The sequence below is a fragment of the Lepidothrix coronata genome, unplaced genomic scaffold, assembly GCF_001604755.1.
Source record: "Lepidothrix coronata isolate B3197 unplaced genomic scaffold, Lepidothrix_coronata-1.0 Scaffold6, whole genome shotgun sequence".
Classification (NCBI taxonomy): Eukaryota; Metazoa; Chordata; class Aves; order Passeriformes; family Pipridae; genus Lepidothrix; species Lepidothrix coronata.
This window is the reverse complement of record NW_016690186.1, coordinates 4,336,753-4,351,080: the sequence shown is the minus strand read 5'-3', so window position 1 is coordinate 4,351,080 and position 14,328 is coordinate 4,336,753. Positions and strand designations below refer to the sequence as shown.

At 37.3% G+C, this 14,328-nt stretch overlaps 1 protein-coding gene across 4 annotated transcripts in view; it reads right to left on the bottom strand.

The window, feature by feature from the left end:
- The window catches only part of NOL4 (nucleolar protein 4), a 173,092-nt gene that overhangs the window by 21,433 nt on the left and 137,331 nt on the right, over positions 1-14,328 (bottom strand). For all 4 annotated transcript variants that reach the window (XM_017830656.1, XM_017830633.1, XM_017830650.1 and 1 more), the window contains one exon: positions 12,968-13,081. In XM_017830656.1, the coding sequence (XP_017686145.1) occupies positions 12,968-13,081 (114 nt within the window). The remainder of the gene's footprint in view (positions 1-12,967; positions 13,082-14,328) is intronic.

Genomic DNA, 14,328 nt, shown 5'->3' with positions numbered 1-14,328 from the left:
ACACTGTGAGGCACGGTCACTGAGGAAAAAGAAGCTGTGTTCTACTAAAGATCATGTCTCACTGTCCAAATGGAAAAGGATAGAATTTATCTTTTCCTGTGGTGCTTGAGATAAACTTACTGTTCTTTAGTGAAGTTCTAGATAGTTGATTTTGGTGGGTTGGTGGTTGGGGTTTTTTTGGTTTTATTTTACATCAGGAACAAACAAATGTTAAAAAGCAAATGTAGAAATCTCATTTGAGGTGAACTAATGACAGAATGTGTCCTTGCAAGCTAACTTACTCTACAACCCCTGCTGTTCTTGTCTTAGTTTGCAGTTATCACCATAAACTATTTCATAAATTATATTTTACATGGTCATGATCTTTATTTTTCTAGAGAATTTTAATACATGTAAAAATTTTTTGAGCTAATGGTTTCACTGCTATTAATTGAAATTTGTCTCAATAGACAAGACAGGTGCATAGAGCAAGACTGTATAGTGCACTACAGTGTATGCACAGCCATGACTTCCTCAGCAGAATTTTAAATCACATATTCAACAGTGGCCAGCACCAGATTACAAGAAGCTACAGGCATGTAAGAGGCAGAACTGGACCTGACTGAATACAGGAATTGTGCCAATGTCTTTGAATTTTGGAAAAACCCCTATGGGCTGACAGTATATTTCACAAAATACATGTGACACTTCCTAGACAGAAAGTGGCACAAATTCAGACAAAGGGACAAAGGTGTCATACAAAGAGAAGAAGAGTCTCCAGCACCACCACCTCCTGCCTTGAAGAGGAGAGATGGCAGGTGGAACTTTTGTTCCTGCCTGTTATACCAGCAGAAAAGATTTGTTAGGGCCCAGACCTCATTTACAGAATTTCTTCCTGTCAGGATAGGCAGAAAACAAAAAGGCAGACTTTTACTGTGACCTAAAGAACAGCACAGCATGGGCCTTTCCTTGGGCCATATGATAAGTTATTGATTGAGCCTTTGTTTCAGTAGTCAACCTTGAGAATCTTCACCTCCTCTATTTGCACCTCCCCACCCACTCTCAGTCCATGTCTTCTTTTAAAGGAAAGTCAGTTTCCCTTGGAAGAGTCCATCACCAGCTCCTTCAGCCTGCCACAGAGGATGGCATCAGAGAGAATAGGAGAGGATCCTTTCCTTCCCTGTGTCACCTCCACAGATCTCTCAGCCTAAGATCACTCAGGACACAGGACAACGGGCCCGGGTTTGCTAAACCTGTTCCTTCCTAAGAGGCTTCATTTGGTACATGCCTGATCCCAAAAGTGAAGCACTGCATAATGAACTCCAGGATCTAGAATGCCCCTGCTGGAATTAGATTAGCTAAAAATCTGAAGAAAATAAAGGCAAAACCTGAGTGAAAATGAAGTACAGGTTATCTCATGTTTATTCTTCTGTTGCCGCATGTACCCTCTCATCCTTTCAAAGCCAATTTCTTTGCTGAGGCCAGCACCTTGCAGAGGAACATGGCTACTGATCATTTTTGCTGCCTCTTTATTGACAGGCAGTACAAATGGAGAAGTCCAAATATCTGACCTTTCTTCTAAACAGAACCAACATAAACTGCAAGAAAACAATGTCATCTTTTCCCATCCCAAGAGCAGTTCTGCCTGCAGGTAATGGAGTTGAATGAATCAGTGTATTACTGAAACTGATGCACGATGACAAAAGCGTAGCAGTACTTACTGCTGAACCAGAAATATGCAAAGTGAAAGAAATTCCTCCTTCATGGTGTATTCCTCTCATTCAGAACAAGCCTTGCTATGCCTCAGGCAACTCCACTTTTATGATCACAATCAAGCATTTTTCTCTGCATTTTTCATATTTATGTGTACTGTCCTCAAGAAATTATCTCAGTGAGGCACTCCTGTAGGAGTTTCTTTCCCCCCTTGCCAACATGTCATTTTTCAGTGACTATGATAGGCAACATTTTCGGCTGGGATAGATCAGCTTTACTCCAGCAGGAGGACTGTGGCACCAGAGCACCAACAGAGAAAAATCTTTATAAACTCATGAATCAAATGTTTAGGAAGCACACAGGGAAAAGTGTGTGGGAGTACTTGAGCAATGCTCGTGCCAGCTTTGCAGATTTATTACTACAATATCATCATGGTCAACATAATTAAACCTCCCACTATAGGTCTCTTCATCTACTGCACTACAGCTGGTATTACTCCCACCACTGACAGCCTATTTTCTTGACACAAAACAGCTTTCCATACACCTGCCAGATCTGGGATATGGAGATGCAACTACTGAAAAAGACTTTATTGGAAAACTATGGGGTATGATTTGGATTTGGGGTGATTCTTCCTATTTCTCTTCTGCTCCACACTTTCTTTTAATATTACACATATTAAAGTGTGTGGCAGGGAGACTGCACCAAAGCACTTTATGTTAGATTCTAAATTAAATTCTTCTTCATTTAGAAACAGAAGATGATGGCCTGGACATGAAGCATCTGAGGTCAGTGCTAAATTGACTTCCTCAGTTTCAGCTAATTAAAAATGTCTGTGTGTTCTGCTTTGAAAAGGAAAAAAAAATAAGCAAGCTGGAGATTTCATCATTTTGCCATATTTATAGTGTGCTGTCTCTTCCACAGATAAATTCTAGTGAAAGGTATAGGTAGCTGTCTTCTAGAAAAGACAGTTTTCTTGTCTGAGAATGAGCAATTACTTTTTTTGCATTTACTTAATGATTGGTTCTTGTTTTCAACAGTTCAGATATTTTAAAGATATTTTCTCCTGTGTTTGATAGATTTGAATGTTAATTATTTTATTTCAAATGTGCATTAAAACTTGAACTGCACATTTGTGTAAACCAAAGTTCTTTCTATTAATTCAATGCAGGATGTCTGTTTTTTAACATCACCTCAGGTACAACTTGACTTTAATAGTTTAAAAAAATCTTTTAAAAATAAAAGGTATTTAAAAAAAATCTGACCTGTCCACCCTGTCTCAAATTATTTAGTGGAAAGAAAATATTTTTCTTCTGAAGAAGGCCCACTCTAAATTTTTTACAGAATTTGGCGCACATCCTTTAACTTCAGTGCTGTGAGGATTCTGTATATTAAAAGATTCAGGAGATAAGAAGTGATGTTTTTGAGGATGGCCTTTTGATTCCACAATCATTAGACCAGATCAGCATATGCCAGTGGAAGAAACAAAGAAATGAACTTTGACTGGCCTTTGGAGGATGCACTTTCTGATTTGGTTTATCAATGGAGACAGTAAAACAGAAGCTTAATATGAGTAATAAGTATGAAATGTGTGCACTGCAGTGCAAATGTGCTCCCCAAATATTCTCATTTCAGGGGAGAATTCTTTTGGCACAATGCCTAGGCTGTTGGCCACAGCCTGTTTGGCTGCCTTGTCCTGTGCCTAGCCTCTTTAGCAGCTGGTGCTGCTCCCAGGCAATGCATTCAGCTCTTGCTCCCACTGCTTATCATAGTGGGGGGTTTTTCTTAGAAAAATATGTTTCTAAATTTAGTTTAGGACATTAAGCCAGTTGCTGAATCACAAACATGTCCCTGCTACCAAACATAAGCAATCTGTGGATACGCTTCTACATGTATTTTCTGTGTGGAAAACTGCACTTTCTAATTGAGGAATACTTCTGAATCCACTGTGCAACTGATGTTTGGAATTTAGGAATAATTTATGACTTTTTAAAGCCTTCTAAATGTACCATTTCAATAACCAAAACCAGAATATGCCTCTCAAAAACTAAGAGTTTGCTCATGCACACTGGGTTTGCATTGATTTCATTAAAGCAGCCCAAACTCTCCATGATAACTGGGATTTACTCACCAGAAACATTATTCCCTGGCTGTGCTGTAGGCAGGAGGGCATGTGCAATGAAGTTATTGGCTAAACACCAGAAAGACATACTTGTATCTGTGCTAGAAACATCTTAGGGGCAAGAAAATGCTTCCCATTTAATATCTTATTGCCATAAGGAGGGATAAGTAAAATGCTCTCTATTCCTGGCTTTCGAGATGGGAGCAGGAAGAACAGAAGCCTGGACTCTAAAATCTCCATCTTCGGGCCTGAAGAGAGAACTTTCATATCTACATTTTCACCAGCCTTTCCTCTCTTGCCTCCTTGGCATAAGATGGATACTAAAGACACATGGAAAAAAGCTGTACCAGTTCCTGTTCATTTTCTTCCACCTATGGTAGGAAGGTGGAAAAGGCTGTTCAAACGTTCCTGTCCAAGAAACAATCAAACGCTCAACTTTTGAGCCTTCAGCTTTATCAGCCTCCAGAACAGAAAACTTATATTGGTATCAATTTTACTTCACATTCAAGATCTTACTGCAGCTCATGGTGCTTAAAGTGTAGTCTGAAATCAGCAGCTTGAAATTCAACCACACACGTTCAGCACAAAGAACCCGGAAAAACACAGCATTTTCTAATGTAATGGTCTCTGTGTTGAGGTGAAAAATTAGCTGCTCACCTTAGGGCCTCATTGTAAATCTAAGGCATGAAATTATTTGCAATTGCATGCCTTGCACATTATTCCTTTCCAATGCATGTAACAAATTTAATGTAGGTTGAGCTGGTGTGTGGAGGGAAGGGGGTTGCCCTGTGATACTTGGCAGTCCTTTCCAGCTGCATCTGCTAACGATAGAACCCTATCCAGCACTGGTGAAATCAGGAATTTTGCCACCAACTTGAAAGACATCATGATTTAAAATTACAATGCGTACTACTTATTTTCTTCCCCTTGACAATATGGCCAGTGCATTCTGGGTAGGAAGCTAAGTTTCCCAATACCAGTACATAATTTGATCTCTTGACAATAACGCACATGCAGCTAAATGGTGCCCACATAACATTTTTTGCCTCAGTGGTTAAGGCATATCATTTGGAACCACAAAAGCAAACCGAAGACTAACCTAGAAGTAAAATAATCACTACGTGGGGAAGTCATGGAAGTGAAAGAGGCCTGAAATGCAAACTAGCATGTTGGTATCCAAGGACTATACAGTCATTTTAGTGACCATTTTGAACACAAATAAAAAAAAAGGATAAAGTACTGAAGTACAGAAATCACTCTGATTCCTATTAAATACCAAATCACAAAGAGATGTCTGAATACAAAAAGCTATTATTAATAAGCTTCTGTACTGTAAGAGGCATTGAGCTCTATGCAAGTTAAAGCAACATTTGCCTTTTGTGGATTTTGAGATTCCAATTTCTATTTGTTTGCTTTATGTTAAGTGAACCATCTGCTTCCTTTTGCTCTTTTCTAGGACTCTACAAGCCTCCAATTCTGAAGTGAAAATCACTTTGAGCTGGAATTTTTCAGGTCTTATGTAAATATACAGTAGAGGGAGGACATGGCTCCATCCCTCATCACTGCTGCCACTTGGATGAAGTGCCTTTTCTTTCCCATCCTCTACAGAAAATTGGGCTCCATGAAACCCAAGAGGAACGGAACTTCTGATGCTTTCTCCTCCACCTCTTACAAGAATGTACAGTTGATGTGCTCTTCCTGCATACTGAATAGCTGTGGCAAGGACTTTATCTCTCTGACACAAACTCACTTCTTTGTGTTCCCTCTGAATTTGCAGATTTCCACCACAGAAGCACTGCCTCAGCAGGACATTCTCCAGTGTCAACTGTCAGCTCGGAGATATTCTTGCATAACTCCCTTTTCTGCAACTGATATTGTCCAAATCTGCCCTTGATAAAAAAACCCCAAAACTCAAAAAACCAAAACCAAATCAAACCAAACCAAACCAACCCAACAAACAAAAACCCCCAAAACAAACAAAAAACCAAACAAAAACCAATTAAAAAAAAACAAACAAAAAAACCCAAAACAACATCAAAATAAAACAACAAAAAAAAAGACAAAACAAAAAAAAAAAAAACAAAAAACCCCAAACAAACAAACAAAAAAAAACCAACAGAAAACCCCCATTATAAACAATAGAAGACAGAGAGCATTTAAGAATCCTACAGTAATATTCTTCCTTCCTCCTGGAAGCTGCAGTGTGCATTGATCAAGAAGGAGAACAACTTGCATACACAATGTAAATCTTTCTTCCTTCTTTCCTCTCATCTGAAGGGTACTACAGGAAATAAACGCTCAGCATCAAGATTTATAAACTGTGCATTAGTGACATAGCTGAAACACAAATTCTCTCTCCTCCAAATAGAAAGGTTTAAAGGTCTCTTCCCCCTCACTGCTGAAAGCCAGATACAGTGATCCTGCCGTGGAGGTCCACGCCCTCACTGCAATTTAGATTTTTAATTAGTTTCTTCCAAAAGAGTTTTACAATTACCTGTAATTTGTCCACCAGTAATTTCCTTCCTTCTTAATCAAAACACAAACTGCTCCTGGTCTGCAACAGCCAGACATCATTTCTGTTAATGAAAATGTGCTTGAAGAGTCTTTCTTTAGGTCAACCCCCTGTTACATGCAGTGAAAAAGAACCAGAAATTGTATGGGGGCAGATCAGTAACATCTCCTCACAAACCTCAATTTCTTTAAAAGTGAACATTCAGGAATTCGATATAAATGGAAGGAAGCACCATTGCAGTTATTTTCAAATGGCAGTACGTGTGCACTTTTATTAATATTCAGATGTATTGCATTAGCACAGAACCTGTATCCAGCCTGCAACCAGCGCTTGTATCAAACTGCTCTATTCAGCTTGCTGCTATGACAACTATCCAGAGGCAAATGTCAGGTCAGCTCTCAACATATGTGTCTAGGCCATAATTGCTTTGTCAGAAACCTAATAGCCACCTACTCCTACTCCTTTAACAGCTAAAAGCAATATTGTTAAAATTACTAAATGATGCAATATCCTTAACACCCTATTCACTGAAAAATTTAGATTTTCCTTCCTTTTATCCCTCAAAATAAAAATGGGTGAGGAGAATGTGTTTAAAGTGCCTATTTGCAAATTTATGTGTATTTATGTTTGAGTGTAATCCTGGGATCATTAAACTTTCTCTTCCTTGGGGGTTAGATGTTATCTTTCACTCCACCACGATGATTATTGATATTTAATTTGACTGGTTACAAATCACAGCGTGAAAAAAAATTACAGTCATCCTCTTGATGAGAGATTTCCTTAAAAATGAGTTCAGAGTTTATCATAAAGAACTGCTTCATAGCATCAGAGTGCATGATACTCTCTGCATAGGGCACAGACTTGTTCTTATGTTTAACACATCAAACCAGTTATACACTGATGTCTGTGCAGTGAAGGCATGAGGACAACACCTTTCTCAGATTACAAAGTTGTACAACTGTTGTTATTTTCATCTAGTCTCTGAAATGAAAGAAAACTGTGGCCTTTAAACGCATATTTTTTAAAAAATGAAAATGCAGAAAACCCTTTTCTTATCATGTATATTCTATAAAATACTGACTGAAAGCACCCTGTGAAGAACCTACTAATTCAAAAAGCACCAGCTCTGACTGAGAAATGCCTTCGTTAGGAAAGGAGATATGTAAGATAATGAAAACCTTCATTTTCCTCTGAGCTTAAGTTTTCCTTGGGCTCAACTTGTCATTTACTATGTAACTACAAAAGAATCATACACTGCATGTCCGATTACTTAAGACATAGGGATGAAAGAAATGTATGTAGCTCCCTCCTTTGGCTGACCAAATTATTCTGCATACTATCGCAGCCCTTTCATGACATTACTCACTGAAATGGAGGTCGAATGGCTAAAATGACATATCCAGGAGAGAGTCGAATCTACTGGCTTCACAGTCATATCATATGTGACCCTATTTTCCTATCTGCAAATATAATAACGTATTCTCAAAGGTCCAGCTTCCTAACTGTTACAAATCAACATGGCACAAACAAAGCAACATCAATTTTCTAAATGATCTGGCTAACAATACATGACATGTCCATAAAAAGGTTCATATATTTCTACAGACAACAGTACTCTCTGATTCAGTTCTTTTCCTTCTTTCCCATATTCATCCTCCCTCCTCATTCCTAGGTGCTGTCATTTTATCTTGATTGCCAAAAACTAGTTATTTCAATTAGAAGAAAAATGCTTATTCATAAATTTTGCAATATGACAGCATGCAAAAAAAATAAATTTTAAACAAAAAACAATGAAACAAAAGGCAGCTGTTACAAAAAACACTTGTGTCCAAGTAAAGGGGAAGGCAATTTTTTTCTAGTATCATTCCTACATTCTTTTCCAAAGATTTCACCGTTTCAGCCTCCTTAGCAAAAATAGAGAGGCAGGTCCTCTCCCACACTGACGTATATAAACTGCTATTTCCTCTTACATCTTCCCTTGAAGAATTTCTTTTTGATTTCAGAAAGGACAGTAACAACACTAATCCACCTCCACTTTCCACAGAGCCCAGCAGTGCTTCAGACTGTTTTATGATGAGGTTGTATAAAAACTACAGCGCACACGTACCTATTTGGAAGAAGCAGAGACTGACAAACTTCCATTTCTGTGATCGACAACAAGAAGAGTCACATTACTAAGGTCTCTGTAGTGCATAAAGCAGGCATCCCGCCCTTCTGTTCACTGCCCAGGACAATAATGACAGGATGACTTTTCCCAGATTTCTCTACTTATTTAGCCATTCTTTTTTTGTCCAACGAAGACAAAATTGGGTTTGTAAAGTGAAGGACACACAAAAGAAGTCATCCTGTTCACTGTATGAAATGAATGCACGTGAATCTACTTAATTTGTTTCATGACTCCCTTGTTGATAGTAGATCAGAACCTCTACTTAGCGCAACTGCTTCATGAAGGATTATCCCGGGAGAAAATTCAAAGATATCACTTAGAAGCCCAGGAAATCTTAAGGATTCTGATAATGTGACTTCAATCTCTGACCAAAACAAGTCATAGAAGGTTTATCCAATTGTTTCTACATTTTACATCAGCCATGATCAAAAAAGTCCTCAGAATTCAAGACAGTTCCTCTTCAGTATCTTGACTCAGCAGAGGTGATTTGGAGCAAAACACAAAACCTCTGCATTGCCTCTGTACCTACTGCTTGATCTGGGCCAGAAAAGATTAACCCAATCCAGCCCAGTGTCACTAGCATTTCACTGTTCAGCAGTACTACCAGTAAACCTATCCAATTTCAACATATAAATCTATAAAATTTGTGCATCGGAATAAATTATTTTTAGTACCAGGCAGAATTAAAAAGTGGAAGTGACAGAACTCTTCAGCTGGGTAATAAGTATCAAATATATAACTTCTCGGCGCTTCAGTTTCTTGCCAACAAAATAGTGCTTGATCTCAAGATAATGAAAATGCACTGAAGCTTAAGAGAGCACTTGAGTAACACCTAACACAGTCAGACAGCCAAAGCATTATAGTCCAAGCTACCATGACCTAGTAAACACATTTATATTCCTTATAGAGAAGTCTCACAAACTGACAATGCTTTTATTGTTGCAGTTCTTAAAAACTATGTGAAGTTACTAGTTTCCTGATGGACAAGATTACATTGATTTTCCCATTAGAAAATAAATTACTGCCACAAAAAAAAAAACAATGTCGAAAATAAGTAAGTGATGCCAGTAAGACCAGATTTCATTATCTTATTTTTAAAATTGGATTTTTACAGGCAGAAATATTCAAGCATGGCTTCCTTGAATGATGGATGGCTTCATTTCAGACTTAACTTTATCACACTTAATACTATCCCTAGATCAGGGCTATATTAAGTATTGCAACTATTAGAAATACTTCTAGGAAGTCATTCATAGGATGCAGCATTTGTGTGTGCACAGACAAATACTTTAGAGAGGTTTCTTCTGAAGAGATAAAAAATGTATGCACAGGGTTATAGGTATATAAACCCAATCCTTCATGTTTATTACTTATGGAAGAAACAGCTAATACTCATCAGCATGGCCAACACTGTCTGTTCAAAAGAAAAAATGAGCTCTTAGAAGTTTCCGTAGTTTCGACTTTTAAGCCACTTCTTTCTGATGAGCAATAATTGAGATGGTTTTTCATAAAACCACTGCTAAAATTAACACTGTAGGCAAAAATCTATTTAGTTGGGAAATTCATAATATTTTAACAAAGTAGAGAATTTTATTAGGGACATACATGCAACATGCTCAGAACTTCCTGCTCAGGGGCAGCGTTGTGCCAGGGAGAGAAGGAAAAATGGAGAAGAGGAAAGAGCATAAACAAGACAAGCAAAGGAGTTCAGGAAGCTGCTGAAGCTTTGTCATCAGGATTGGGCATAACACTCGTGGTTTTAATACATTCACATTTTATAGATAATATTCCGAAAAAGGTGGTGGTGGAGATACAAATCACAGAATCACAGAATCACGGAATCAATTAGGTTGGAAAACACCTTTGAAGTCATTGAGTCCAACCCATGCCCAAACACCACCATGTCAACTACACCATGGCACTAAGTGCCACATTTCACTTTGAGGCAGATCACAGATCACCCTCTGGAGAATAAAAGGCAGAACTTCACCATACTGCATGCAAGAATAAAGCAGCTTTAATGCAATGCTTCCGTTCAGATCTAAGGGGAAGTGCTAAATGAGTGCTCTTGCCAGATTCTCTTAACAATCTACTTTCCAGGACTGTCTAATGTTTGTCCTCAATTAGAAGATGTCTTGATACAATTTATGACGTGATAATTTTCATTATCAGAACCTTATTTCCTCTTTCTTCCTCCCAAATTTTCACTGAAGAGTCCTCAAAGCCTGAGTCTACCCATCGGTATAATACCCAATTTTGGAAAACAAGGTGCCTTTTTTTTTTTTTAAGAGCTATGGAACAGTAAAAGGACATGCTGCACTGAACTTTTCCATCTCCATTTAAGAAAAAAAATCCAAAGAAAATATTTCATTTTAGATATATTTAAGAAAAGTGAAGGAAATTTAATAGTAAGTTAGAAGAAAAAACAGGAAGAGGAGCAGACTACAATCCTTTTACCTATAAGTCAAACTCTCTGGATGTGAGGATACAGGTCCACTTCCCACCTCAGCACATGAACTGAGCACACTAGTGTGTATTAAATAGCGCATGCAGAAATATTCCAGAATGCTTTGCTCTCAGTCAACTTTGTTAATGTCACATACTTGGAATAAATAATTAAATTTCAATGGAACTTGGGCTAGGACCAAGGTTTTCTATTTCTCTAATCAATTAACTATTCCACCCTGTAGGGCAAATTTCTCACTCTAACTTTTATGAAGCTACCTAACACATATTTCCATAATTTTTTCCAGCCACAACTATTCAGCATATCTATCATGAATTCACAAATAGTTTTCAGGCACCGAAACTACATCAACTCATCTAATTTACTGCTTGATAAATCAAAGGGCGGTGCTATTTGCAACCGTCTCCACAGCATTCCCAGCATTCACTGCCAAAAAGGGGAAAAGCTGAAAGAAGCAGAACCCAACACCCGTTTTTCATAGGCAGCTTTGCTACTTCAACATCACAGTTGTAATCAAGGTGATCAGCTTGGATACATTCTGACTACAGATTTTAATTCTGTACTGAAAAGTAAAGAAATGCTTCTCAACGCTGTTACCAAATCCTTCTGTGATAAGAATACCAAAAAAAAAACCCCAACAAAAAAATCCTACTAATAGGCTTTTTGAGTTCTGACTACAGTTTAAATATTGGTTTTTGTTTCAACAGCTCTCTGGCTCCCTGAAGACTATTATGGGATTCTCGTTTAAATCACTTGAAAACTCTGCCTCACCCTGACCGGACTAAGGAATTAAGCCATTAGTTTCGTGCAATGAAAGCAATTGATGTTTGCATGAGTCATTTCTAGTTCTCCTTGGGGTAAGAGCACGCTGACTTTGTAGCTTTTTTTTCTTATTACTGAAAAATCAGAGAGCAAATGAGAGAATATAAAACCTGCACAATCTGAATGAGCACTGCTTCGAAACTAAGCTATACTTAGTATTTCAGTCCCATATGATTTGTAAATCTTAAGGTAAATGTAGCACAATAATGAAAATACTAGTAAAAAACAGAATAGCAAAAAGAAATAGAAATATACACTTTCAGATCCTAAATTGTCAATATTATGAGAGTAGGAGTAGGAATCTTCTATACAGTTAAGGCATGACCTGAAAGAACTTAATGGACCATGTATAAAAGGAAAATGTCCCTTTAAAAAATGTTCCGTTCCACAAAAAAAAGTTCATCTACCATGACAGAAGCATATTTTGGAACAACTGACATATTACTAAGATTTTACTTTGTTACAATCATGTAGAGAAATAAAGCATAACAGTTTTTGCAATAAGAATGTTAGACATTCACTTTATCTGTGGAACAAGTAAATAACCAAAGTCTGGAATGAGCTACCAGTTGGGTTTCAAAAAACTGAAAGAAATATGTAATTTTCAGAAAGTTAAAAGTAACAAAATCCTAACATGCACTATAAAAGGTGAATAATAACTGAAAAAAATATATATGAGCTTTAAAAATTCTTAAGCATTTTGTTATATATCACAATAACTTTTCTGTTTTGGGCAAATGGGTATTTTCAGAAACTTACAATTTTTCACCTTATATTTACAAATGCATACACATTTTGAAAGAGAATATGGGCACAGATAAATACACTGAGTCATGGACACATGCACCATTTCTATTATTTATGTAAATTACATATACTTTGTGTTCTGTTCCTTTTAATTCTACACATTATTCTCTGAAAATCTACAATTGTTAAAAAGTAAATATATAGCTTTAATCAGGTGGACACTACAAATACATTAAGACACCCTCTTACAGCTTATGTAAATATAGACAAAGACATGCTTGTGTATTCATTTTAAAAACTCCAGCTTTTGTATTTTAATTATTCTTGCTAGCAAGAAACATATAAGGGATTGCACCACGCTTCTGCATGGCATCCTATATAAATGAGTCCAGTGCATTTATAAATATGGATGTGGTAGACCCCCAAACAACACAGTACCTGCTGTCTATCCAACCGCATCCTTTTTGCAGCATTTCTGCTTTCACTCTCACAGGCGGAAGCCAGGATACTCTCTGCAACTGCTGAAGTAAGGTGTGAGGGAATAGGTCGTGACTATGAGAGAAAAAAAGAGACACAGAAATTATTTCTAGCATAATCCACGATATCGTTTTTCAAAGCACACCATACCATCACCTAGGCAGGAAAGTCCGCTCATTGAAATGCAGTTTATACCAACAAAACAGGGAAATGGAACTTGCAAAGATGAAAAATGAAACTAGTTAGATGTTAAAGCTGCAGCTGATCCACAGATCCACGAGAAGCCCTTTCCCCCCACAGCTCTATTGTCCAGTGTGTTTAGTCTGGCTCATTAAGCTGTACTTTGAACAGACAGTGGCATATTCTCTGCGTTCCAGCAGCACCCTGGCCGTCTGATTCTTGTTAAGAAAACTGAAAGGCTTTTTATCCTGTACAGCATGTGACAGAGATGAGTAGTGTTTTTTTATAGTCATAAAAAAACAAAACAAAAAACCCCAAGTGATAGGGTTGAAACATCACTCAAAACCTAACAGATTGTCAGAACATTTCAGAGCAGCCTCAATCTGTAGTATATGAATATTTGCATTCCTTGCTGCAACATGACTGATGTGATTAAAGCGACTTTAAAAAAAAAAATCTGTTTTTCTTTTGATAATGCCAGCCTTCTAACACTCTAGATATTTTGTCGTTCAACTAGATATAATTAATTTTTCCAATTCAAAACTTCTCATCACTAATTTCACAGCATTTACATGTTTTAGGTTAAAGGGGCAGTGAATGCCCAAAAAAACAAGGGAATGCTACAGTCTTTTTAGCTTCATTGTTGATTATGAACTCCAACATGATCTTCCCTACCATTTCATTAGGGAGAATATTTAAACACTTTTTTTCCCCTGATTACATGCAAAACAATCTTTCTGAAAGATGAAGCTCACAATAAAAATAATCTTTATTAATATACCAACATATATCAGAACTACCAAGAAAATAAAGGAAGGATAATAACAGAGATAGTGATATACATATAAGCCTGTTACAGAGACTGCAATTTATTGAACCCAGTTCTGAACTTCCATAAATTTTCAAAGCTTAATTGAATTCAAAAGTACTATGCATGTAAATTTTTACCTACTGAGGAAGTGGCCACATGTGTGGGGGTTTGGTGTGGTTTTGTTTGCTGTTGTTTTTTTTGTTGCCTTTTTTTTTTTTTTTTGGAAGAGTTTTACTTTCTTACTCCCAAAAACATAGATATGATCCTGCTATGGAATGCCACTTAATTTTGGAAGCAAATTTTGCATCTATTCCCATTCAGTTCCTAGACA